This window comes from Mycetomoellerius zeteki, unplaced genomic scaffold, assembly GCF_001594055.1.
Source record: "Mycetomoellerius zeteki isolate Tzet28-1 unplaced genomic scaffold, Tzet1.0 scaffold232, whole genome shotgun sequence".
In the NCBI taxonomy this organism is placed as follows: domain Eukaryota; kingdom Metazoa; phylum Arthropoda; class Insecta; order Hymenoptera; family Formicidae; genus Mycetomoellerius; species Mycetomoellerius zeteki.
The window spans coordinates 1,505,933-1,533,778 of NW_017257208.1; the positions used below are offsets into that span (position 1 = coordinate 1,505,933).

Genomic DNA, 27,846 nt, shown 5'->3' on the forward strand with positions numbered 1-27,846 from the left:
TGTGCCAGAATAAGGTATAAAATATCTCGTAAACTATTGATTTTTCGGTATCATGATTTTAATATTTTTTTATGCAGAATAATTAGAGGAATCATATATACAATAGCTCCCTTTACATCGTGTAATTTTGGTTATATAAATTTTTCTTTACACCTTATAGATTGGAAGATATTTCAGATGGACAAAGTTATTGCCCCACCCTGTATATATATTTATATATATATATATATATAATTGAAAAGAAAAATCAATATTTTCTTTCATGCACTATTAAATAGCAAAAAACAGCGTATCAAAACACACAAATCCATTTTTGTGGTTAGTATCGAAGTAAACAACTGAGAACTGAAAATTACTTTAAAGACTGATGACGTCACATTGACGTCATTTTAGTTCCTATCGTATACTATCCGACCTGCACAGTGTTAACATATGCACTTACAAGGAAACGAGCTGTATTGCAAAAGTGATATAAAAGAATTACATTAGTCGAAAGATCGCGTTTGAAATAAAAATTCTAGATAGTCAAGTCTTGGGATCCTATAGATTCTGTACTCGATTTGGGCTGGAAAACATGTTTAGCCACTTTAACTTTAGGTATCAAAATATCTCGAAAACAATATATTTTTGAAAAGAAAATGTTTCAAATAAAAGTTGTAAGGTTTGAAGAGGAGATCTATCAGATGAGTTACTTATAATTTTGGGTCCAGGGTCCACTTTAGGCACAATAGGCCCAGGATAGGTCCTTTTTTTCGATAAAAACACCTATGTTCTATTGTAGATTCGTATTCTGTGAAAAAAAGTATAGTTCTCTTCAAACTCTACAACTTTTATTTGAAACTTTTTTCAAAAGTATACATTGTTTCGAGGTATTTTGGTATCTAAATGAAATTCGATTTTTTTTTATCTAGGATATTTATATTTCAAACGTGATCTTTCGATTAGTAGTAACGTTAGATTTTTTTATATTACTTTTGCAATATAGCTTTTTTCCTTGTTAAGAAATAATAAACTAAATTTAGCATTTTCTTCAGTTAAATTGTTTAACTCTATTGTTTTAGTTAAGTTAACATATTGAGTAGGAGCAATGGCAACCTATAGAAATGATTATAAATAACTCAGATTGGGTATAACTTGACATTATTTAACAGTACGGATCGTAGTATGAATAATTTACTTTTCCAGAAAATTAATATATATTTATTGTGAAAAAAGTTGGTCAATTTTCTTCCTTACTATTTATGTTTTTTATATTTGACTAAAAAGCAGCATACTCATTTTCTTTATTCTGCTCGTTTGTCGCAATTGTTTTAATTATTCAAAGTAGCATGTTTCGGCGAATATTCAAAGCATTACACATAAACGATTCGTAAACGAGAAGACATTACTCTGTAAATTGCTCTTGTTGGCATAAAAGATGATAAAACCGTTACGAATCAGCGGAATTCTGAGAAATCAGGTAGATTTGCGAGCATCATCTTTTCTAAACATGACTATTAAAACATCACATTTCTTGGCATCAAATTGTTATTTATAACATTATCTTGAATCATCGAGTTGTATCATATGACAAGTTTATGCGATATGTCAGACATGTAATATTTTGTAGAAAAGTAATGGATCTTATCGTCTTGCTGTGCTGGCAAGAACAATTTACAGGATGACACTCTGAGTGTTTTATTGAATTCATGATTAATTGCCTCTTAATGTCCAGCACGCGATTCGTGATTGTTTAATTATATATTTTAAATGCTCCAATAAATCATCGCGTGATATTTCATTTTTAAAAGGAAGCCGCAGTAATTATTCAATGATAATGAAAATACAGTGGTAGTAACGAAAATACAGTCATAATTATCTGCACAACGAGATAAAAGTTAAATTTTTTAAATGTATATACAATTTTAATTTAAATAAAATTAATTAAATATTCAATTGTGCGTTCTACATATTTATGAATTTTTCAATCCCTACGGTCTACGTTTAGCAATATTACTCGTTTAGAATATATTCGTAATTAATCAAAGACTCAAACATATTGTTCTCTTAACGAGATATCCGTTTGCAAGGGGCATAAACGCAATTATTGTTCGTGTACAAATTGGCATGACGGGTCAGCTGTATTAATGGATTAATTTCACGAAACGAACGACACGCCATTTTTGCAGAAGGGCGGCTTATTTATTTAGCGCTGGAATTGCGGCCCTTTTGTGCCGTTTAGAAGTGACGTCTTCTCGTCCCTTAGATACTTCTTCCTCTTATAGATCTCGTTATCGTGTAGGTGTCGTAGATAATATTTGCTCGAAGTTTATGCGAGGGACATAACAAGCCAGTATGCGTCATTGATTACACTCTTGCTTCACTTTAATAGTGCACTTGCAACAGCGCTTGCAACAGTTAATGTATGAATGAAAAAAGATTAAAAATACATTCTGCGTTATTCGTGCAATTTTGATTTTAGAATAGTCGAGAGTACGCTGCATTTAATATTCACAACAGTGTCAACTTTGATCAGTTTAATGGATCATTATTTAAATTACGAGAAACGTTCAATTTGTACTTAGAAAGTATTGCTGCATTTTTAACCTTTCCGGCTGTCATGTCAAGTCAGACATCTTCGTTTTCCAGAGTTAGTTCTTTGTAATAATGTCTGTGGAGCGATCTCTCGCAAGCTCGTCTCTTGAAAATGTTCGACTTACGTAGAAAGATCCCAGTCGACACCAATTAAAAATAACTTAATATCTATGTTATAATTTCACACCCAATAATGTAACTATTATATAACAAGTGTTACATTTATATTGTTACGTAGAAAGATCCCAGTCGACACCAACTAAAAGTAATAACATAACATCTATGTTATAATTTCGCACCCAATAATGTAAGAGGCTGCGCACAATCAAAGGAATATGGAACAAAGAACAGACTAACGTAAGAATTTCATCCTATTAACTGTATATTCCACAATACACACACATGGTTTCAAGTTGGAATTCTTATTCCCTGTTCCTTTGATTGTATGCAGCGTCTGTTACGTAACATATATATTGCGACATTATAACATAGATATTATGTTACTTTTAGTTGGTGTCAACTGAATCGTTCTCGAGTCGCTTACTCAACAACCGTAACTTCTGTTTTCTCTAAAAATTGTTAATGCATCTTCCAATTTTTTTTATGTCGTTATCTTTCAGCAAAGCCGTGATTTAACGCCGCGATAAGGTACAATAGAGATACAAGTGTTTCCGCGTGAGACAATAACGAACGCTATCCTTTGTCGCTCGAGACTACAATTCTTTTTATTTCGTCGTTTTTACTTTCCGAGGAGACGAGCTTGCTGTACATCCGCTTTAAAAAGAACGTTCCGTGGCAGCAGACGTGACAATTAGACGTTCCAATTTTCGTCCATATGCTAATCCCATCGCAGATTTCACTCGCCAGTGCGGAAAAAACAAAAGACGTGGCAGAATTCAGAGAAGCCGAGTCTTTCGATATTCTGCCACATTCTCGAGCCATTTCGTTTCATGATTTTATTCGACAGATACGATCAAGTGAGTCGATCGATGTGGAATTCTTACGGTAGATGAAGCTTTTCTTGCAAGTTTTTATTTCGATCCCTCTTCGTGGCGGAACGTTTTAATTCCTCACTAATTAATTAATGGAACGAGCGTTATACGTAGCATTACGTTTTCAATTGTGCAAATGATACGTCCTATCGTGATGCTGATAATGCGAAGCGATAGTCGTAAGATAATATTTCAACTCTTCGGACGTGATGTTATTTTCATTGCTTTATCACGCGCGAATGTAAACTGTAAACGATCTCATCTTGTGAAATGACGTTCGAAAATGTTTTTCGCTCTTCGATAATTTGCGTATTATTCGCCATCGATTTGCCGGAATTCGTAGGATATCTTGTTCAGCTTCTAAAATCCCTCGCTTTGCGCGTCTCGCTCCGTCGTAATTCTCGACTGCGACGTTTGTTTGGCGGCTTGTTTGCGTATTCAACATTTAAAGTCAACAATTGCGTATGCATCGCTTCAAATACGTGATTTCAGTTCGCCCGCGTTACGCGCACGGTGATTCGCACAGTGGTAAGCGGCTTAGCTGCATCATGAGAGGGGGAAAAAAAAAGAGAAAAGAAAAGAAAAGAAGAGAATAATCTGCACGTCGCAAGTATTACAATCTCCGCATGCCGCGCCGCATTTGTGTTCCACCATCATCGTCTCTCCTTCACTTCGCTTTGTTTCACGCACGTGTGCGCATTTTGTGCGCATCGAGAATTGAATATTGACGAAAGATGTTTCTCTATTGTCTCCCGTCACACGTTTTCACGCGTGGAAAGCAAGTAGGAACGTTTATAATGACTACGCTCAGCAGAGAAAACTAATCAGTGAGCGTTCAGTGATTTTTTAACACGATTCGTTCTTGCCTTTGGTTTTTCGCTGGATCTGAGTGTAGAAACGAATCATATTACAGAATCACTGAGCACACACTGATCAGCTTTCTCTGCTGAATACAGCCAATGCAAGTTTATGTATCCGTATTTATTTAGCTCGAATATCTCATTTTAAGAACGCATCGTTAGTCAGATAATCTTTCTGTGTATTTAGAAAAAGGGTAAATTAATTGCTAGAACTCGACCTCGATCTTTACAAATAATCACTATATAACTTACAATGCGAACGAGTTATTTTAAAAAGGGGACGAAGGCGAGGGAGGTAAATCGATAATTGGTCTTCTGTGAAGGATAAAACTCCCACGCTTCTCACCATTTTCTCTCTCTCTCTCTCTCTTACTAAAACGATAGGCTTAAGCGATTTTATATAATTTACTTGTCGAAATTGTAGATTATATAATATAAAGAATTTGATTATTAAATTTTGCTAATAAGATTTGTTCAACGGTATTGAATTTTATATTAAAAAATATAATTTTACATCACAATGTTTAAAAAATATAGATGGAAATATGCGGATCTTATTAAATAACAAATGTTAGTACATGAGAAGTTTACGTTTAAGATGCAATACAATTACTACTAATTAATTCGTAGACCATTGATAATTTTTAAAAATTTATATGGAGCTGTAAATGCATTATGATATTTGTTGATTATTTGAAACTTTGCCCTGAACAATTTTGGTTTATAAATCTATGTATAAGATTTAAGTATAACCATATTACTCGAAAACACAATCAAAACAATAATGTAAATAGAGGAAATTTTGGAGGTTATGCCAGGTATAAAATTATTTTATGTTTACATTTCGCAAACAGACGTTGACACCATTTCGCCGATGTCACTGCGCATGAATAAAATCAGCAGGGGGCTTCTCGTTTGGATATAACCTTTTGCAGGAGACAAATATGATAACATATTCGTAGTCACGATATTCACAATGATCGACAGCAGACACATAATACCTCATAAATGTCTTATCAACGTTACTTGGTGTTTCACTTACAGCAGATTTGCTGTCGACGTTTAAATTTTTCTTTCGTAAATTCTTTAATCTATAATAATAAACGATGATAATTAACGTAATCTTACTTGCACACGTAGGTCCATCCATGATTCGATCGGGTTTATGTAACTCATTGAAAGAGTTTAATCGTTTAATGACGTTAGGCTTCGCGTAATGTAATGGCGTGCAAATATGAATAAATCTCGTATTTTTTTAAATTTTATACATTTTTACTCTTAATTTATGCAAGTTTAATTGTTGATAATAAATTTATTTGGCTTTCATAATTAAAAATGTCCAAAAGTTTAACAGAAATATGTTATCATACATCTATAATGTAGTAAATCACGTTAACAGTTGATGATTGTGACCGACGTGGATGCAACCGTTTTACCTAGAATGATAAAACATTTACAAGATCGAGCTACGGTCGCTGTTTGCAACGCGAGCGCGATAATTGCGAAAATATAAAGAAAGAGATATAAAAAGTTTAACTCTTAAACGTCAAACTATGAAAACAACACACTTGAGTACGATATATCCAACCCAGTTTAACTGCCTATAACTTTCATAAAAATGAACATATTACAAACAATTTTTTTTTCAATCAAAACGTAAAACATAACGATATCAAACGTATATATCTTTATTAACGAAAAAGTTATAAGCAATGCAAAAGGAATTTAAAAAAACATTAGAAAAAAGTCGGATATGACGATAAGCAATTTAAAAATTAAGAATATTGATGTTGATGTTACTTATAAAAAAATACTGATTGTGTGTGTGTGAACATCTACTTTTATTGTGTGAAATGTTATGAATTGTGTAGAAAATGTTTAATATTGTGAAAATAATATAGATTTTTTATTGAAATATCGAGTATAAAATTGCCCATAAGTGCATCCAACGAATGTATTTAGACATGAAACACATAATATATTTTTATATTCTGTTGATTTATCTAAAGTCATGTTAGGATTGATAACATCTGTTGCAACTCTCAGGTCGGATACATAATGCTTAGCCTAAACATTATTGGCACTTTAAATGGCTATTTTTTTTTTGTATAAATAGCATAACCTTGAGTATATCACAAATTTCGTCACATAACTTATCACGCGAGGCATTGTAAGAATAACAAAAATAACATAATTTTGAATCTAAATTGCGCAATGATAACAAGTGAAAAAAAATCGATAACAATACATATTTGATAGATTTAACTTCTTAATTCTAAAAATGAAACAATTTTATGTTACTTTCATCATATCTACGCTTCGCATGAGGAAGCCATAACATTACCTCGAAATTTCACTACATGTCTAAATATCTATTTAGATAGGACAGTGAACTTGGATAATTTAATATCAAGGCACATCATCAATATTCTGCGGTATAAGAATAGCGTATACACATTACATTCAATAATATATTATACATTACGTATATATTTTGTACATCTATATACCTAAATATTGACGTAATTCGTTGTGAAAATTGTGTACATCGTGCGCCTATTAATAATATCTAAAAATCTAAATTTAATAGAGATACATCTCACATTACCTATGCTCAAACAAAAGATAAATTCGTAATGTCATACATTTGTCATTATAAATTTTTTTCACCTTTCTGTTCTCTTTACGTTCAATCACGGCGTTAATTGTATTTCGGCGCAAATAATAGATCTTCAGTTTGTGACCAAGACAATTTCAGTTTCAATATTGTAATAAATCAGCAAAATAGCTGAATTAAAACGAAATTTGCAGTTTGATTTGCAATTCCTCGATTTTGATCGTATTTTAGTTGTATGTATAAAAATTGTTTATTGAGTCAAGGCAAGAAAATAAATTCGCTACACAAAACTTTGCTATACAATTGGCGCACGCAATTTCGTCAGTCTTAACGTACCAAACTGATATTTTATAAAAACGATATTTAATATCATTCGAACCGTAGAATTACGTATAATAATATAAAGAATTACGGAATGTAACGATCATGATGAGTCTATTATTCGCAGAGCGAATAATAAAGAGAGAGAGAAATGTCAGTATTTCTTGTAAAGAAATATATAATTTATACGGTGTGTAATCTTTCTCAAAGAGTTATTCTACGTATTTTTTAATATTTGGTTTAATGCTTCATCTATCAATTATACAAGACACATATATCTAAAAGAATTTACATTTCAATTCAACAAATATACGATTAAAAGATTTATATATATTATTTGTACGCGTTTTCATTATAGAAATTTATTATTACCGAACTATAGGAAAATCGATTGAAATTCTAGAATTTCTTTTACAACTGCCACATTTACATTTAAAAAATTATCTGTGCAAGCAATATGCTAATCCATATGTACATTCGCGTATTATAATTGCGTAATTTTCTTAATTTTTTTTTGCATTTTTTGCAGTATTATTTATAATGCTAATTATACATTAATAAAAAAATTTAATGTGAATTTGCCTACGATTATGCATATGTGCATTTATAAAACATTCTGTCCATGTATATGTTTTTTACATTCTACTAATGTAAGACATATACAAGTTTTAGGACAGTACGCCGACCGTTGTAGTGGAGCTGAGACACATAATAAAAATTTACTTTGTAAATGTCCTACAGCAGCCTTTTTATGTGTCAAATTGCTCCACAATTGCACATTTCCATACATCGATTCAGAGAATTCGAAATTCTCCCTGCAGAAATGTTCAGTAGAGTTTCGCGTACAAACGACGATCGCTTCTGACATTAGGCTCTTCATTATTGCTAGTTGTTTTATCCATATACACCATTTCCGTTTTCTTGTCAGACGATTCGTCTACCGCCTTTTCCGTGGTATCCTATAAAACATCATGCATGTAAGTTGCGATAAAAATGCTCTCCAAAATACAGTATACGCAAAAAAAAATGCGACTCTTTTTTAATCACTATTATGTTCGCTGAGTGTGACACAGTAACACAGTGATTGCAATTAAAGGAAATCATATCGAATAAATATTTGGTAGAAGGACAAAATATTTGTGTTATAATAAAATTTGCCCCCGTCCACTCACTTTATTTAACTAAACCGACAACTAAAATGTTAGTTGTGAAAGTCGCATTTTTTTTGGCGCATACTGTATTCTCTTCTCAGCCGCGGAAAGAATTAAAGAGTTTTATGAATCGTATACATACCGTTGTGGGTACACGTCTTTTCTTCTTGAAATGTAGGAACAATATAGTACAAATTAAACCTAATCCGATGGCTATCATAGCTATGCCGATACTTAGCATCACAGTTGGAAGTGCTAGTAATTTTTTTAAATTAGAAGCCATCTCCTCGGTAATTTGTACATTCAGCTCGAACCAAAACATCGGCATGTAGATCTTAGGTACATTGTTGAAGACCCTGAACAAATACATTAGTTTTTCTTTTTATTTAATTGCATGGCAAGAACGATTTTGCTTTAAAAATTTAGATATATGCAAATCTGAAAATAATTTTATTCGACTGTCAAAATAATTATCTAGGGAATTCAATCACGATAAACAAAACTGCAAAAAAATATTGATTCTAGCATCCCATTAAATAAAATTTATTTTTAGAACTATATATATCGATCGGGTTATTTTCAATGTAAACAACAAGCAATAATACATAAATTAACGGAATATTCGATCACATAATAAAATCCAGTAAAAACGTCGGTTAATATATTAATTTAGTACCAATTAAATTACATAGATATCTATATAGCATAAAATATATATATTTGATAATTTTAAATTGTAACGCAATTTCAAGTTATTATATAGAATTATATATAAGATTGTAAAATTGGAAAAGCGAGATGAGATCACCGTTATGGTACATACTTGGACCGCACAAAGCGAATACTATATTAACCGACGTTTTTACTGGATTTTATTATGTGATCGAATATTCCGTTAATTTATGTATTATTGCTTGTTGTCTACATTGAAGATGATCCGATCGGTGTCGAAACGTCTGTATGTATGAAAGTTTATTAAATATTCTTTATGTTGTAACTGGCTCGTAGCCCTTCTTTTAACTATTGATTTATTCTGATTGAGCCATATTGATAATTATTTTATATATATCGAGCTAAATTTAAATATTCAAAACCGTTCTTCCCATGTAGATTAAATTAAAAATATGAAATTATGTCTTTTATGATTTAATGAGTATTTTGTTATCGTATTTTTTTGTGGATCGTCTCTAGTTAAATATAGATATTCCAGCCAAACCGTTCTTTCCGCGAATCGTTGACAACATCAAATGCGTGATAGTCTTTAGTAATTTAAAGTAGTACACTCGCGAAATGAAAGTAGCCAGAATTTCTTGAAATTGAAACTATATATTGTACTAGAAGGCTTTGACATGCTTGTGCAATTAAAATGAGATTGACCATTTCAATACTGAGATATAAGCAATTAAAAATTGCACGTTTTATACGTGTCGCTTATACAAAATTGATGAAAATGTTGTATTTATTTTTGTAAGGCCTAAACTAACAGTAATATGTTAATAAAAAACGAGCATGCGATGAAGAAACATGAACGAATATTGTCAAAAAAAAATCATAATCTTTGACCGTTTAGTTAGAAAAATAAAACCACGAAAAGAACGCAATATTTCGATTTTTTTTGACATATGGCGATGATTGACGAGACTGTAGAGGAGTAAAGGGGACGGCGAGCATTTGACAGCACAGGCGTTTGCTGCGTCTATCTGTATTCATTTTCTTTTCGCGTGTGCGTACGGCCTTGGACAGGAACAATCGAAAGTTTTTTCTCTCTGGTGAGAGTGAGGTATCGCTACTGAGGGATAAACTTTTGACGGGACTAAACTTTTGACGTGCGGGGCCAACTTCACACACATAAAGGACGGTATTGTCGCGAGTGTACTGCTTTAATGAGTGTTTTGTTATCGTTTTTTTTTTTGTGAATTACGTCTAGCCAAATTTAAATATTCCATATTTATATTATTAACATCTCAGATCGATTGTGGTTAATGCCCGAACGTTTCGACGCACAGTCACACATCTGATTGTGAGATAATTAAATTTAAAAATTAAGAATTTGTATTATATTCATAACATCTAACTTTGACCAATTATTGGCGTTCTTTATATTTATGCTTAAATATATTCCAGCAAAACTGTTCTTTCCGTATGAATAAGATTAGATATGTTACTATGTTTTTTCAGTTTTAAAAATGATTAAGTATTTTGGAATCGATTTCTGTAAATCATTTTTATACTTACGTCACGGTCTCTGATGGTTGCAGAAGAAGATTAATTTGAAATCTAGCTGTTACCTCTAGAGGAATTCCGGTCATCTAAAATGCCAAATGCTTTTTGTAAAAAAAATTCATCAAACATACAAATCTGTTAAATGTCAAAGTGTTATATTATGTAAAGGCGGTTCTAGGCGATATTGTTAAATATTACACACACGCACACACACGCATGCACAATTATCTACATAAACGTAGGCCAATGTTAAGCGAATGTGCATCACGTTGGCGTATATCAGCCATGTGGAGCCATTTGGAGCCGCTTTAACACGAAGCTATGCGAATAATTTAACACGATTGCTTTCTCAATAGCGCATATTATCGTGGCAGCGCCACATCCTCGATAGGCCGGATGAAACGCGATAGTAAAATTAGTATCTTGACAGTAGAGCACGGGGTTGACTAACCGCCGTTATTTCTATCGCGGCGATTTATTCGTTCGCGCTGTAAAAATGATTCACTAAATCGCTACTCACGGGTTCCAGAGTGATGGTGAAGCTATGATCCTTGTCATTAGGATGTAGTCCTTCGATTTGGTCAAGGAGCACAGAATCACCCTTGTAAAAATGAGGTAGACTGATGAAAGCTGGCGCACCGAAACGGCACGCGGTCACATTCATTAGACCCGATGGCATGCATTCGCCATCGCAGTAGCAATGACCCATGTTAATAACATCCGGATCATCGTCTGAATATTCATCTGCATCTTTCTCGGATGAAAGATCGTTGTCAAAAACACTTTCGGTGGTCGTAGTGTATCCCATCTCCGACGAATGCTCAGCTGCAAAAAAGTCTTCTGTCGTTGTGGTCCTCTCAAAATATTTCGCTTGCTCGTGAGGATAACGTCGCCTTGTATCGTTTCCGAGAGTCTTCTTGTCAATGGTGTATCGATAACCCTCGATGTCAAAATGAGAAACCGTTCCCTCGTATTCGTAGGTGATCGGACTAAGATAATGTAAAAAAAACAGAAGAAATCAGGTCAAGAATTCAATGTACGATATAAATTTTGGCACTGCTTAAAAATGATTAGGGTAATTATAACAGATTGATAACATGCAGATTGATAAATGGCGCCAGAGAGATTACTTTTACTCTGCGGTGAAGCTAATTAACAACATTAAGTGAATATGGACCGATAATTAAATATAACTATGTCATAAAATTGTAGACATTATAAGAATTTAAAGCATGATCGTATGTATGAATACATAATCAAATACAATAAAAAACGCCATGGTGAAAGTTAGGTGTTTCGAATAATATATTATATATTCTTTATATATTAAATCAATTCTAGATATTCCAGAAATTAAATTTATTCTAGATATGACTGCGCGCCAATATTTTCGGATTTTCAACACAATCATTATGCAACGCTAATATTCCCTCCTAAATAAAGACGAAAAGAAACACAAATGTGACGCAGTCTTCCACATCTGGAATAAATTAATTTAATATAAAGAACATATAATGCATTATTCGAAACATCTAACTTTGACTGTTCATGGCGTTCTTTATTTGATATATTCATAAAATTGCGTTTAATGAATAGAAAAAAATTTTATCTATATTGCTTTGATCAAAAATATTAGGCATCTTATTAACGATTTAACGTTTTAGTTCAAAAACTGATTTATGGCATTTGCTGTGATCATCTTTTACTTCAAGATTCTATAATTATGATATTATTTATCAAAATACAATCAAGTATCAAATATAATACAATAAAAATCACAATTCGATTAGAGCCAACACAGGATATCAATGTGAAGTTTGATTTATTTATATGTGAGCATTAAAAAGGATTCGAAATTGGATCGAAATGTTTGCGATTGCGATTGAAATTATTTTATTTTAAATAAATCAAATTTCACATTGACATTCTGTATTGGCTCTAATCGACATTATTTGATTGTACTGATTTATCTCAATTGAGCCTTAATACTTAGTTTATTAATTATATTGGTATTATTTATGTAGCGAAACTACACTGAGAAAAATGATCTGGTTGGATTAAATAGTAATTCTGGTGGAAAACGGACGAATCAGAATTTTCTGGTTAAATCAACTAGAATTCTAATTGATATAATTATTCGGGTAAAAATAAGAATTTTAGTAGATTTTAGCAGAAATATTGTATCAACCAGAATTCCGATTATCTCAAATAGAATTCTAATAAATTTAACCAGAAAATTCTGATTCGTCCGTTTTCAACTAGAAATTTTTTTCAGTGTAGGACTAAATTGCCTCTCAATATTTAAATTTATAAAAATAAGATCTTGATCTTTCGTTAAACGTTATTTGATTTGATAAATAAAAGCGAAATTTAGTTTATTTTGTATAAACTTGATAATATTTTTCAACTAACCGGCATATATCTACGCTGAAGAAAGTAATCTCATCTTTCGCTCTATTGGGCGGCCAAAATTCACCCGCGCTGCCTTCAATAACGTTACAAGGGCTCGTGAAAAATTTCGTCGTATCCCTGTAATGCCATTTTCTTAGGATTCCTAACTGGCTGATATCATCCTCGCCGGTTTCCATATTTAAATATCCATCCTTAATGCTGTTATTTTTCTGCATAATTAAGACATAACAATAAATCGTGAAATATTCCTCTTTTAGCTAGTCATTTTTTAAATAATTTTATTCACATCTAAGAACGCGCTTATGGCTAGGCTGTTCTACTTTTCGATAAACATCAGCTCACTCTCTAACTCTCTTACTCTCTTATGCTCCTTACGTTTTTACTCTTTTCTTTATCCATTGAATAAATTATCACATATCCGAAGATGGAACAACCGGAGTTATGCAAATTAATACCTTTTCGTTAATGAAATATTACTTTTTTTTCTGATACTTTCAGCACCGATAAAGCAGCGATTTGTTTCCCATGTGAGCGATGCGTGTTATCATTATCTTCACAAAAACCAATTGCTTCAACAATGTAATCGTGGCTACTTTACTCTTAAAGTGTTTAGAGATACGCCTTTTTTCATACTAATTATCTATAATTTTTGTAGACTACTAACATCAGTATAATACTGCATAATGTATCTTCGGACGCTTTTATTCGTTGCGTGGCGCGACCTATATATGATCTCCTCCATTCATTACCAATTTAAGCCTGGTTACAAGTACTCTACCATCGACTATAACGCTATTACCTAGTACTATGTAACTCAAATGTTCCACGTACTATTTGTTTGATATTAATAGCTTTTACATCGCTTATAGCGATCCCCAATGCTAAATACTATCTTTAATATCAGCATTTTAAATCATTTATGAAAAAAATGAATTGTTTATTACATAGTAATAAAAGAATAGGAAGTCTCTGATTTTTCAATATTTGAAGAAGCAGAATGGTACAATACATCAGAGCTGGGATTTAATTCACATATTTCGGGCAGATATTATTGACGACGCCTATTAACTCTTTCTTACCGCTCGTATCTTAGCAACGAGCTTATAAATAAGTGTGACGCTTCATCTCAGAATAATGGTTCGTACTAAATGATAGAATTGTAATTCCTTTGAACCTCTTGTAGCTAGATAGAATTTTTTTAAAAAAATAATTATTAACTTATTTTTTACTTAGCTTACTACTTAGCTTAATAAATAATGGAAGAGTTTTTTGTTATCAGTATATTAATAACAAGAGATTTCCAGTTATTAATTTACATTTCGATCATATAATACGAATGCTTCTGAGATAAAGCGACATGCGTTTTTCATAAACATTTGGCGGATTATTGCAAAGGTACAAGCGGTAACAAGGGAATAGTAAACGTCAATGAAAAAAATTGGGCCAAAACATATAATTAAATCTAGCTCTGAAATACATAATAATTCTCAAAGCAAATAAAAAATTAATGGTAGTCCTGCGGGAAACCCCAAATAATCATACAAGCAATAATCTTTGAATTTAATATATTGCACGCATTAACAAGTTGTTCTCGCTGAATTACAAATGAAGCGGTAAGAAGAAAGAGCCTGTTTTGTTAATTAGTATAATAAACGTACCGTGTAGAACCAACCGAAACGGTCAAACGTTGGAATGTCATCTATAGGCACCATTTTACTCATAGTGAGCAGATTGTCAGTGTAGCCTGTAAACAGTAATTTATCTACTGTTTTACTAGTATAGTATCGTCGGTTGGTGCTACTTAAGAGGAAGGATAGCGACTTCTGCCAGTCGACTTCCCAATATCTAACTTTATGCGTTGCTGACTGTAAAAGAGAATAAATATATTTATAGCATTTAATATCTCTGATTCTTCCTGAATTGATTATTTTTTATTTTCATATCAGGAGGGAATTTAATCTTCTATAGCCCGGTGTGACTTTCACGGAGAGAAAACAAAATAGTTCCAGTAACTATATAAATTTGGCAACTTTTGCAATTGAAGTACCTGTAACTAGTTTTACAAAGTAATAGAAACTAAAGTAGTGCTAAATATTATAAAAATATAGTCACGGTAACAAATTGTATGCACTATTAATTGGTAAAAGTGAAGTAATGACTCAACTACATTGAGTAGTTACTTGGACTTCATGCAAATAGATATAACAATTACATTTTTCTAGTTTAGACAAAAATTTTTAAAGTGTCGCTCAGTACGAGTAGTACGCGGCTTTGTCACCAGAGGGACGTAGCGGAGTTCAGTTTCTCCTCTAAGAAGGAAACCACTCGCTTACAAAAGGCGCAGCGTTTGTTTCAAACTTGGAAGACAAAAATAAATAAGAAATGCATACACAAATTTCTAACTATGTATTATAAAGCTTTAATAAGAACAATAAGTAAATTAAGTGAACTAAGAAAATATAGTAATATTAACCATTTATAAATTGTTTATATGGTTAATGTACTATATTTTCTTAGTTCACTTAATCTAGTATTCTTATTAGAATTTAATAATATGTATATAGTTGAGGCGCTATTTCACTACAAATTTATAGTTACTGATACGACTTTTTTCTCTGAGTGTTGAAGTCACATACTAATATATCTTATTGATTTATTTAATTTTTTATCGCAAAGTGATGTGCACATTTTGTGATATAACGTAATATGTTTTTATAAGTTTTTTACAGATAGAGGTTGTAGGAATTATCTCAAGATTGATATTGATTGATGTTATGTACATTTTTTTATAACCATGAAAAAAATTCATGCTATAAAGGTAAAAAAGCGGAAAATCCAGATACATTTTCTTGGTTGTATTGTTACGCAGTTATTTCAAATTCAATATATGATTTTTGTTTTGCTTACATTGTTACAATTGATATTGTAAATTCAATTTATTGTTACTAAAGCACGCGATAAAAAATGCAATAAGGTAACTTACCACAGTGACGACGTCCAAATTAGTAATGACATCGCTGAGACTTCCATTGCTCCGCTCCTCATCGTAGTACCATACTCGTCGTTGATAATAGCTGACAGTTTTGTTCTCATGATTAAACTTGATATCGTCCTTTTGCCTTATTTCCCTGCATTTCATAATTGCATTAACGATTTCTTCCATTTTTTCTTGATTTTGTACAGTCAAAAGGCTCTTTTGTAGTTATCGAGCATATTCTTAAACAATTGTGAAGTAGAACGTGATATCGTTTAACTATGAAGAGAACTCAAACAGATCTTGACTATAAGAGAGATCAAATTATTCTTAAATTTACGAATTAGAAGCGGATAACATTAATGAAATACTATATAACATTAATGAACGCACTGAATATAAGCGTTCACATTTTTCGTAAAAGATATTTAATTTTAAGATATTAAAATATTTTATTTCTTATTTCCGTTTTCAAATACTTAAAAATGTTTTAGTTTAAATGGGCACGCTAAAAAGTGTTTAGTTTTATGAAAAGTGTCTTATTCGAAGGTACATAAAAGTATTTAATTTTTTTAAGTATATTGTTTCAAAACATAAAGTTGTTTAGAGTTTTAAAAAGTGTTTTAAATTGAAAACGCTAAAAGCTGTTTTACTTTGGATAATGTTTGATTTCTAAACGTTTCTTGCGTTTAGTTGAAAACGCCAAAAGCTATTTTATTTTAGATAATGTTTAATTTTTATAAAAACTAATTAGTTTTATTTTATTTTTGCCTGTTTTGCCGGCCACATATACAGGTAAGCGTCGAATCTTCTTTACAAGAAAATCTTCCAGTCCGATGCCATCTCTCGTGTTTTTATATTCCAAAACATTTTTTACCAAATATAATATTTCAAAATATTTCTCTTTCGTAAAAGTTTAATATCGATAAGGTTTTATTCTTAATATCGATAAGATTTTATTCTTTGATATGCAAAAGAAATAGACGTTCAACTGTCATAATAAAACATTCTTTTCGTTTAAGAAAAAATAAATACTTTTTAACATTTTAAATAAATTAAAACTCTATGATTTAGATTTAGATTTAAAATACGGAAACGTTTAAAACTGAAACATCTTTTATTATTAAATATTTGTTTTAGGAAATATGTTTTAAATGTAAGCATTTTAAACACTGCACTTTTTATAGTACAGTAGTTTTATTTATATGCAAATTGAAATTAATACCTTTTCTGCCTCATTTTAATTAATACATTATTTATTGGTTGGTGCTAATTCTGAGGTTGATTATTCAACCGCAATTCAGACATTTGACCTATATATATTGCTTATTAATATTAACGGGGCCAATTGCCACGCAACCATACAGGACGTACGTGTGTAATGATAATGACTATACTTAATGCTCTCTTATTGTCAAAGGCGCAATCTTTATATTACCAACACAAAATTAAAATCGGAAACAGGATTATAGAAGAAGAATTTGGAAGGGGAGATTTATTTTAGACGGTAATATAATAATAACAATAGAATTAGTTTAATTATTTATATGAATTGATGACCATTGCTCCAAAGAATTATGTATATGGTTTTATATTTCGTTAATCATAATTTAACTAATTTAGAAAAGTTACAATCACAAATTTGATCGAAATTCAACCATGTAACTCTAAATTTCTTCAAATTTCGTCAATAATAATAATGATACCTACTGTCGAAACTTGAAGAAACTTAGAGTTTTAGTTACACGCAATTTTTTTTTCAATCCAATTTGTGATTGCAACTTTTATGCTCTTCATGTTTTTGCGTGTTAAAAATCGCATGAGGTTCTTGGAAAATGCAAATTGTGAAATGTTTAATGATACTGTAATATCTCGAATCATTATTACAGCAGTGTCCCACACGTTTACCGGTTTTAACGCAAAAATATATTGAGGTAAACTAGTCGAATGAAGGACACGGCGCGAGTAAGGGAACGTACATGGTACTTATTGAAGAATCACAAAACACATGTTATTACGATCAAGAAGAAAGTAATTAATTAGTCAATTACTTCATATAGACCTGCCTACGCGTCGCGCGTAATTGGTATTTTTTTGTTCATTAAGACATTAATACAACGAGGTTAACTATTTCTTCTTCATTGTCATCATTAGGTTCGTTATCGTGTTGTAATTTCATAATCTAATTAGAATAACGTTTAATGCATTTTGCATATGAAGTGTATCAGATTTCTCCATATGACTTTTCTTTTATCTAAATATTTTAGATTTGGATCTTTTTTTGTAGTACTAATTAATATACTAGTTGTGATAATTAAGACGTTTGTTTATTAAATGCAACTTATCATAAAGTAGATCAATAGTATGTCAATACGTGTTAGTCATATTAATTTTGTTTGTAGGATATCGTAATTGCAATCTAAATTAAAATAATATATTTGCAGAAATTTGCATTTAGTATTAAGCATTAAGATATGCTTCGATCAACAACAAGATTATTTCTATTATAATTAAATCATAATCTGAAAAAAATATATAACAAGAATATTATTAATTTTGACATTACAAAATTATAAATTGCAATCACTACTTTTATTTAAATCAGTAGTCACATAATAAACAATAATTTTTATGCGACTACCGATTTAAATAAAAACGGTGATTGCAATTTGTAATTTTGTAATGTCAAAATTAATAATATTCTTATTATATAATTTTTTTAAAATTATGATTTACTAATTAATAGAAATAATCCTATTTTTTATATATAAATTAGTGATGCTAATAAGCAATATCTGCCTAACTAAGGTAATATTTTTCGCAATAAATTATTTTCAGTTTTTTAAGCTGCTTATTAATAACATCATTATTCAGAAGGACGATCAATCTACATAATTTATGATATTATTTTTAGTTTTCTGTTTACGATTGTTTCAAATTTGACCAACGGCATCGGCACGTTTATAAAACTGAAATAATATGTTTGCAAAAATTTCCATTTAGTGTTATTGAACTTTAAGATCCTCTTTGACCGAAAATATGATTATATTTATTAATTGATTTATTCTCATCGGTCTAATTTTAATTTATAATTAATTTTTATAATAAATATTTAAAAAAATGTTTATTTTGTCTTAAGATCAATCAGTTCTGTTGAAAATTCAGCTATTTGTTTAACAGTCATTTGTTTCATTTTTGACACGTTGAGCGCCATGTCAGTCACCTGGTGACTGACAATCAGGACACGTTGGGCACGTATCAAACTCAACGTAGTATTATACATGGATGAAACTATGTATAATACGTAATAAATACATTGTAGGTTTCAGCCATGTAGTAAAATGGCGTTTCACCGTTCGCACTTTGCAGTGTTCGCGTTGCTTGAAATCCTCAAATTTTTTTAACTTAAAATGAGATAGATATATATTTGGGCGTTGAAAAGAGCGAAAGCGAAGTTGCTGAGTGGAAAAGTGCAAGCAATGCGAGCAGATCCAAGAATACCATGACTGTGTTCCAAATTTATTGCCAACACTGAAAATGCGACAGTTTACGTTACGTGCACTATAGATTTTCAGTACAGGCGTTCAATTTTGGAACATAACTCATATATCACTATAAGCCTAGCATACAGCTGCTGGACCAATAAGAAGGTATGTAAATCAAAATGACAACTTTAAGATGAATATTAATTGGTCCAGTGTCCAGTGATCCAATTATACAGTGCTCACCAGTGCTCACTGTGTTGTATTTCATATAAGATGAGTTTTAGAATTTTAACGTATAAAATACACGTTTTATACGTAGGAAATGTAAAAAACCTCTTGCAGCGTTAAATTTCCCAACCCTACTGACAATATATTACTTTTCGATCGGGCCGTGTCAGTCACCAGTGATGATAAAAAATTTTCACACGTTAAGCACCATGACTGAGTATAAAAAATTACACCATGACTGAGTATACATTAATTAAATGTGTAAACAAGAAGTTAAAAGAAGTAAGCTCGGCACTTAACGTGTTAAGCTAGAATATACAAAATTTTTAAAGCATTAATTTTAAAATATTCTATTTATAAACAAAATTATTATGATCAAGACGCGTTGGCACAAATAATATTAACTATTGTGATTGTAATTTTATCTTATCTGCAATGACTTAAGCTGCAATCGCACGACCTAGGAACTTTCTATTTCCGTGATCAGTGATTCCTTTCTCTCTCTCTCTCTCTCTTTCTCTCTCTCAAGTTACATTTATAAATATTATTAAAACATATTCACATTTTAAAAAATGCAAATTAACATACACAAGTAAAATGAGTCTTGCTCAAGAATTAATTTTGTCGTCTCGTTGATACATAAGGGAGTATATTATACATTCTTATTGTAAGTTTCTATGCTACGATTTCGTAAATCTTAATAATGAAAATTGTTTATTTGAATCTAAGTTACTCTTACCTGAAATAATAAGGTCCAACTTGATTGAAATGCGGTTTTTTTATGTTCAATTCCTCCGGATTAGTCCAGTTAAAGAGATATACTTTCAAAAATAAAGGCGGGAGTTTGCTGGTGTCCTTCCACATCTCAAAGCTTTTGGAAGTCGGTGAGAGAGCCAATTCCTAGAGATACAAAGAAATATTTAGCAGAAATAAAAAATAAGCCGATAACAGTATTATATAATTGTTATTATCACTTTACATGACTCTGATGACGTTTTGCTGATTGTACTCAGTGCAATGTTGACAATGCAAATGATTTCCTTATAAAGTCACTTATAAAGACACTTAAATAACTATTCAGATCGCGTTTTACAATTAATGAACACACGCAACAGTTGTTAGTTTATACTGTAACTAGTCATGCGATCATAACAATGCAAAAAGAACAATTTGTACTACATGTTGTAAAAATCACTGAAAATACTAAATTGTTCACATATTACAACATTAATTATGCATCTACAATTTACGACCCAATTTATTTTCATAACTAACAAGAAAAACTCGCCATTATAACATTATAACAAAAGATATGACTAATTTTGTATTCAAAATTAATCACTTACTAATCAATTGTAAATTATAATACGAAACGTGATAAATATCAGATTCACTAACAATCGTTTCTTGAATAAGAATGTATTCGCGCAGCTGTTAGTAATTAATCTTCATGTCGTGTTAGATGTATGAACGATTTAGAAGGGAAAACAAGAAGACACGTGTTATGTTACGAGAATGTTTCTATTTTTATCAATATTAATATTATTCGCGCGCGATAATGTCAGTGGCGTGAAATGGAACCGACGTGCCGCGACACAGAGAAATACCAATTAATGGGACAATCGGCCACTTTTCCAATCGGGTCGGTACTAACGCCGAGGCAAGCGTCCAGTCTCTAAACGCATAGTATGTGGATCAGTTCAACGAGTGATTTTATTTATCGCAAACGACACTCATGCGGCATGATGTTTGCGCATTTAACACATAAATGTGGCTCATTTTCCCTGATTATGGATGAAAAACACGCAACGTACGTGTTATTTCTTTCTGGGAAGAACTCGATAAGTGTAATTAATCATCAGTTTAAAAATCAACAAGTTTCAGGATAATTGTCGTTTTGCTAAAAATAAAGATTTTAACTAAAATTAACTAAGTATAAGAGGAAGAGCCAATTACGGTCAAAGTTAGATGTTGGAGTAATAACTCTATATGTAATTTACTGTAAATACATTTACTTCAGATAAAAACTTTAATGCATTGAGCAGAACGAAATGATAAAAAAGGCATAGAAGGCCAAGTATCTACTTGCAAATCTTGCAATGATAAATTGAACAAATTGATTTATAGGTGGTGGTACCTTATTTCTTAAGCCTGTTCTACAATCTGCATTTTGTTTTCTGTTTCTTGTTTTTTTTTTTACTATTTTTTACATCTTAACTTTTTGCCTCTTATCCCGTTTTTCATTTTTTATCGCCCGAGATAAAAGTTAATGAACTTCGGAAGAAACAAGAATACATGGCAAGAAATATGATAGTCAATAGAACGGTCGCAAAGAGGGAAGAAAGCAAGAGGTAAAGAGCAAGAAACATGAAACAAAGAGCACATTGTAGAATACGCTTTATACCTATGGATAAGAATTTTTTTATTTTTATAATCAATCTATTATTGTATACAATTAAAATATTCAAAGGCTTCTTTTTGGAATAACAAGTAGTCTTAAAGTCACAAGAGCAAGTGATAGAAAATTGAATTAGTATAATAATGCTGCAATTTATAAATTTATAATATATCTGCTTGTTCATATTATCGCTGAATCAAAGTTAAGAAGAAAAACAGTTTCAAAAAACAATCGGTTATGAAGTCGTAAATTCATAAATTCAGATAAAATTTAGACAATACTTGAAGATAAAAATCCAATTTTTTTTTTAACGTAAATTTTATATTTTATATATATATTGTATATGTATATATTTAAGTTTAAAAAATCATTAGATTATAAAACTTTTATATATTAATTTATGTTGAAAAATCATCAAATTAAACTTTTAATCTTTAAGTATTATCTGAATCTTGTTTGAATTATGATAATTGATTGTTTTTTAAAAATATTTTTCTTAAATAATTAGGTGATAATATGGATAGACATATCACATATCGTATTACTGAGATAAGCGAGATTAGATTATTATTAAGTGTTAATATTTTGTAATATATGAATACACTGAGAAAAAAATGCTGTTGATTTAATCTATATTACAATCTATATTACAGGTTGTCACTAACATAAGTAATTATAAGTAATAAATTAATATATATTTTTAATGACATAAAGGCCTTGATTATTGAAATAATAATTTATGTCTTTATGTCAATAAAAATATACATAAATTAATCACTTATGCTAGTGACAGCCGTATATAGACTTTAATTGAATCAACAGCATTTTTTTCTCAATATACGCACCACAAATGTATGAGAGAGGTATAACACAGACCAGAAGCCTAATATAAGAGAAAGAAGAAGAAGAAGAAGAATTTTGTATACATATTATCGTAGAAATCCGTTTCAAGTTCAACTTATCAAAGGAAAGGAGTTAAAATAGATCTCGAAGGTAAACGCATCGATTCAATATGGCACGAACGAGAAAGCGAGAATGTGTTAAGCGGCGTCTACAATGAGATTTCCAGGCATAAAACTTAAGCTTAAGCCTTAAGCCGTAAGAAATTGACCAATCATATTCAATTATTCTCCTCATATTTGACCGTGATTGATCAATTTCTTGCGGCTCAATCTTATAAAGATTAAGTTTCATGTTTTAAAATCTCGTTGTAGATGCCATGTTATGAATCTTGTTTAATGTTACAAATCTTATATATATATCTTACAAATTGCTTTACAAAATGAGAAAAATGTGTTGTCACAAATGAACACCAATCACAGATGAAAGTAATAATCGACTAAGGTACCTGAGCCGAATAAGGCCCATCTAATTTAGTTTATTTTTTTTTAATTCTATTTACGAGGATATTGAAATAAACTAAGTGAGAATCAAATCTTCATTTCATTCACTCCCAAAAATAAAATATATTATTTATATAGAATACATGTAAATAAACGAAAAAAAAATTTTATTAAACTCTGACATTGGGCTTTATTATATGCATATGAATATAAGGCCCAAATAAAAAATAAGTTAAAAATAACGAAGAAAGTAAACATTTTCTTTCTAAATCAGTTTTAAAATTAACTGAAACTGAATTATTAATCATAAAAGGAAATTTCTTAGGACTTACTCTACTCTCAAATATTACAATTATCTTTAATTTTGTTCCTAATTAACTCTTCAATCTTTGAAAATTTTTAGCAATTTGAATGCAATTTTCGCTTCTTAAAAGATAGTAGCATTGAAAATCGTTATTCTCTGGCGTAAACTCCACACAACAAAAAAATAATTATAACAATAATAAAAATCACATAAGTGGGCCTTATTTAATAAGTACATGTTTAAAAAAAAATACTTATACTTATCTCAAAAAAATTATTTATTAGTTATTTTCCATGGTTAGGAAGTTGAATAATAACGTATAATAAATCAACCTAACTAAGTTGAATAATATTATAATGAATTATAATAAATTATGAAACATTGTATACTGGTAAATTTTGCAGCAGATTGTTATAAAAATGGCTCATATTAGCCTCATACACAAATTTTTGTTGTGTTAAACAAATGTATTGCTATCGATTTCAATTCCTTAATCCTTTTTTATCTACTTCCTATGACACATCTTTTAAGCATATAGTGCAGGCGTAAAGCGAGTTTTAAAGTAATAAATTTAAAAGTGGGCCTTATTTAGTGCCTGGGCCTTATTCGGCTCAAATGCCTTACACTCACTTTTTGAAGAATTTGATGAAAAACTGTTGGCCACAAGAAGCAGAAGGAATTCCCAAGGGCTATCAGAAATAATCCTAGGATTCCAAAGCTAAGCGATTTATTCATCCACGGCCTCATAGTGACGCGTGTATCTCCACATGTACCGATCCTCGTCTCTTCAGCATGTGCACCCTGAACTCGAGCGTTTGGCCTTCTCGTTAATCACTTGTCTCACTCCTCCGCGTCTCAAGTTAGCCGTTCGTGTTTCAGAGTCTGCAAGATAAAACATATCTAATCTACTAGTCAGCAACGAGTTTACGTCGTCGTAGCAGCACATGTATACATATAATCATTTACATGTGCGTTGCTATTGCGTGTGCGTGGTACGTTTCTTTAAGCCAATGGAATTTCGGAATCGACTAGGAATGCGTAGACATCGACACGCATAGGACATGTGAATTCACATGTATTGAATGCGAGATATTTGTGAACATTCTGAGAACTTATCGACCGATGTTCATAGTTGATTCCTATATTTAAGACTGTCTCAAATAAATACTCTTAAGATTGAGACAGTAGATAATCTTAAGATATTATAAATCAACTATAGAGCTGTATTAGCATCTTAAGACATTACTAAAATGATTTTAAAATAAGAATTGATTGTGTGAGTGCTGACTTTAGAAATTGGATCAAGAAAATGTAGGGACAAAGTAACGTCGAATAAATTATTGGCAGCATTAAATGAAAAAGAAGTATTTGATCTTCTATTTATAATCTGTTATTTCGCGGAAAAATTATTCTTTTTATATGTATAAACTTTTCTTTTTAGGTTAAAATATATATATATATATAAATATTTTAAAATAAAAATTGATAAAGAAAAAGAGAGAACAAAAAGATTAGCATTTCCAAAAAAGAAAGAAGTATTTGATTAAAAATTTTCAGCGTAAAAACATCAAAAGAATATATTATATGCTTTTTATAGAACTTTGGTTCCTCATTGTATGTTATATATAAACGTGTTTATCATTACTGAGTCCACAGAGTATTGAACATGGCTTACTCTTCGTTTTTATTAATCCTTTTACATAACAGAACAGTTTTTACGTAATCATCAGACATTTCTAATTAACAATAATTGCAAGATTGAAATCTGCAGGCAGATTGAATAGGTACAAGGAGATTATGGCTGATTTATGCTAAATTACGCGATATAGAAAAAATATCTGTTCCATCAGTTTAAATGCAAATTAAACATAATATGTTTTTAACGAACAAAAAATGTAATTATTGCCATATATTCTCTAAATCTGAATCAGTGGATAATCACTAATTACTTAGTGGCATACTTGGTACTGATAATCAGTGAAATTCAATTAATAAAGGAAGAATATTCGAGCATTATATAATTAAAATACTGATATTTGCATGTTAATTTCGATCTTCCAATTCCATATTCATTGAATTTATGCACTAAAACAAGGTTAGTTAGATGACATAATAAAGATCAGCTAGGTTAGGGATCTCACATTTCATTTACTGATTACCAGTGGCATACTTGGTACTGGTAATCAGATTATCCACTGATTCAGATTTAAAGAGTAATCATACAAATATTTTATTTCCTTACAAATTTTCATTACAAATTTCGAAAATATATAAAAATACGTACATATATGTTGCACGCTGGTAAATTATTTCTATTATTTATTATGTAAACAAACTTTACAATAAAACATATTAATCATCATTAAAAAATATAGCAATACTGGATGAAAAATTACCAATTTATATTTTTTGTTTGATTAAATCGTTTAATTAAATTAAGCGATTTATCATTTATATTACAAAATTAGAAAAAATATTACTTGCGCTTAACGTAGTTAACTGTATTATTTTTATTTAATTTTTATTAAATTGTGTTATTATTTTAAAATCGCGTATATTGATCGTGCAAGGTTATCTAAGATTCATCTTTTATTGCGTCAATACGTTTTGCTTTTGCAATAACGTTGTTAACGTTTCTAATGTAAAGCACAGTCCTCCATAAATGAGTCCTTTTAAATTATATTTCTAAGAGCACAATTAAAATAAAATGAATTGTTATTGTAATTACGCCATTAAATAAAACATCTTGATTGTAGAGAAAGATTTAAGAAATCTTAATTCACACTAATAGATGCATATTATGCGTACACTTTACTATTATTAATTTTGAATAATTTATGCCAAAAAATGTAAATTAGTTTCCCGGTAGCATTTACAACTAATAATAAAGTGGAGGTATAATACGTATTTATATATTATACTGCGAATTAATACCTCTTAAACCTTTTTCTATGATCAAAACATTTTCTTTTTACTTGGTGATAGAATTATAGTTACAGTTCATTTCTTAACTAGCAAAAAGTAATTGCGATTATTTAAATATGTATTATTTAAATATGTTCAATTTATATTAAATATCAATTACTAGATTTTGTTGTACGCTATTAAGTACTACTTCGACTAACAATAAGAGTACAAACATTTTTTTCTATTAGTTTGTTCATCATAAACTAACGTCAATAAATAATGTGCATGAAATTAATGTTTTTATGGTCGCAATTTTTCACCTAATTATAAGACTAGATATTTTCAAGCAAAAAAGTAATTGAGATCAAACATGTCAGAAATATATTAGTCAAAGCAATTTGAAATTATTATATGCTAAAGAACTTAATATTACTTAGATCTAAGTAAAGTTCAAAACATTGCAATTGATATATAGTATATAGATTATCTGTAACCTTGCTAAATAAATTTTCATTAAATCTTTAATAAATCCTAAATTACGAATTATAATTTCAAATTATATTTTTTATTGCGTAATTATTTTGCAATTAAGTTATTATTTCTATAGCGTCTGTAGGCTACATAAACGGAAACATACAATTACATAATATTACTTGCACGCAATGTTCATCGAAATTTCCAAATCAAAACGATCTGGAAGTTTTCCGTTATGACTTACCTCTTAATGCAAAAACTTGTTATTCAGTAAACTGCCGAAGTCATAAGCTTCTTACAATGTTGGTATTGAAGCACATAAAGAATTAATCTATTCTATAGATACAAAAAGAAAAAATGACACATTGATAAGTGTTTTAGAAACTAAACTCCGCATACGCGTTCCTGTGATCCGCGTCTCTGTACGACGCGTTTATTACTGGCGGGCACTGTGAATCAACAGGCACTATAGGCAGTAAGATACGTCTGTTATCCCCTCCTTAGGGAGGATTTTCCTCCGACCATCTCTGTCCCTTGCGCCCTGGCGACCGCGCCTTGTTCCCTTTCAGATAGTCCCCCTCGT

The 27,846-nt window shown here is 30.6% G+C and overlaps 2 protein-coding genes across 2 annotated transcripts in view; both read right to left on the bottom strand.

Moving 5' to 3' along the window:
* LOC108723421 (protein FAM151B) overlaps positions 1–5,633 on the bottom strand; it is a 29,767-nt gene extending 24,134 nt beyond the window's left edge. The window contains exon 1 of the mRNA XM_018449185.1: positions 5,555–5,633. Within this exon, the coding sequence (XP_018304687.1) occupies positions 5,555–5,576 (22 nt within the window). The 5' untranslated portion in view covers positions 5,577–5,633. The remainder of the gene's footprint in view (positions 1–5,554) is intronic.
* A 2,316-nt stretch (positions 5,634–7,949) lies between these two features.
* Positions 7,950–27,686, bottom strand: LOC108723357 (protein croquemort). The gene is made up of 10 exons (XM_018449055.1): positions 27,508–27,686; positions 24,513–24,764; positions 20,577–20,737; positions 16,134–16,278; positions 14,809–15,015; positions 13,151–13,359; positions 11,259–11,727; positions 10,751–10,824; positions 8,658–8,871; positions 7,950–8,323 (listed from the first exon to the last, which is right to left on the bottom strand). The coding sequence occupies exons 2-10, from the start codon at positions 24,627–24,629 to the stop codon at positions 8,192–8,194; spliced, it is 1,728 nt and encodes a 575-aa protein (XP_018304557.1). The 5' UTR covers positions 24,630–24,764; positions 27,508–27,686; the 3' UTR covers positions 7,950–8,191.
* Positions 27,687–27,846: the final 160 nt, after the last annotated feature.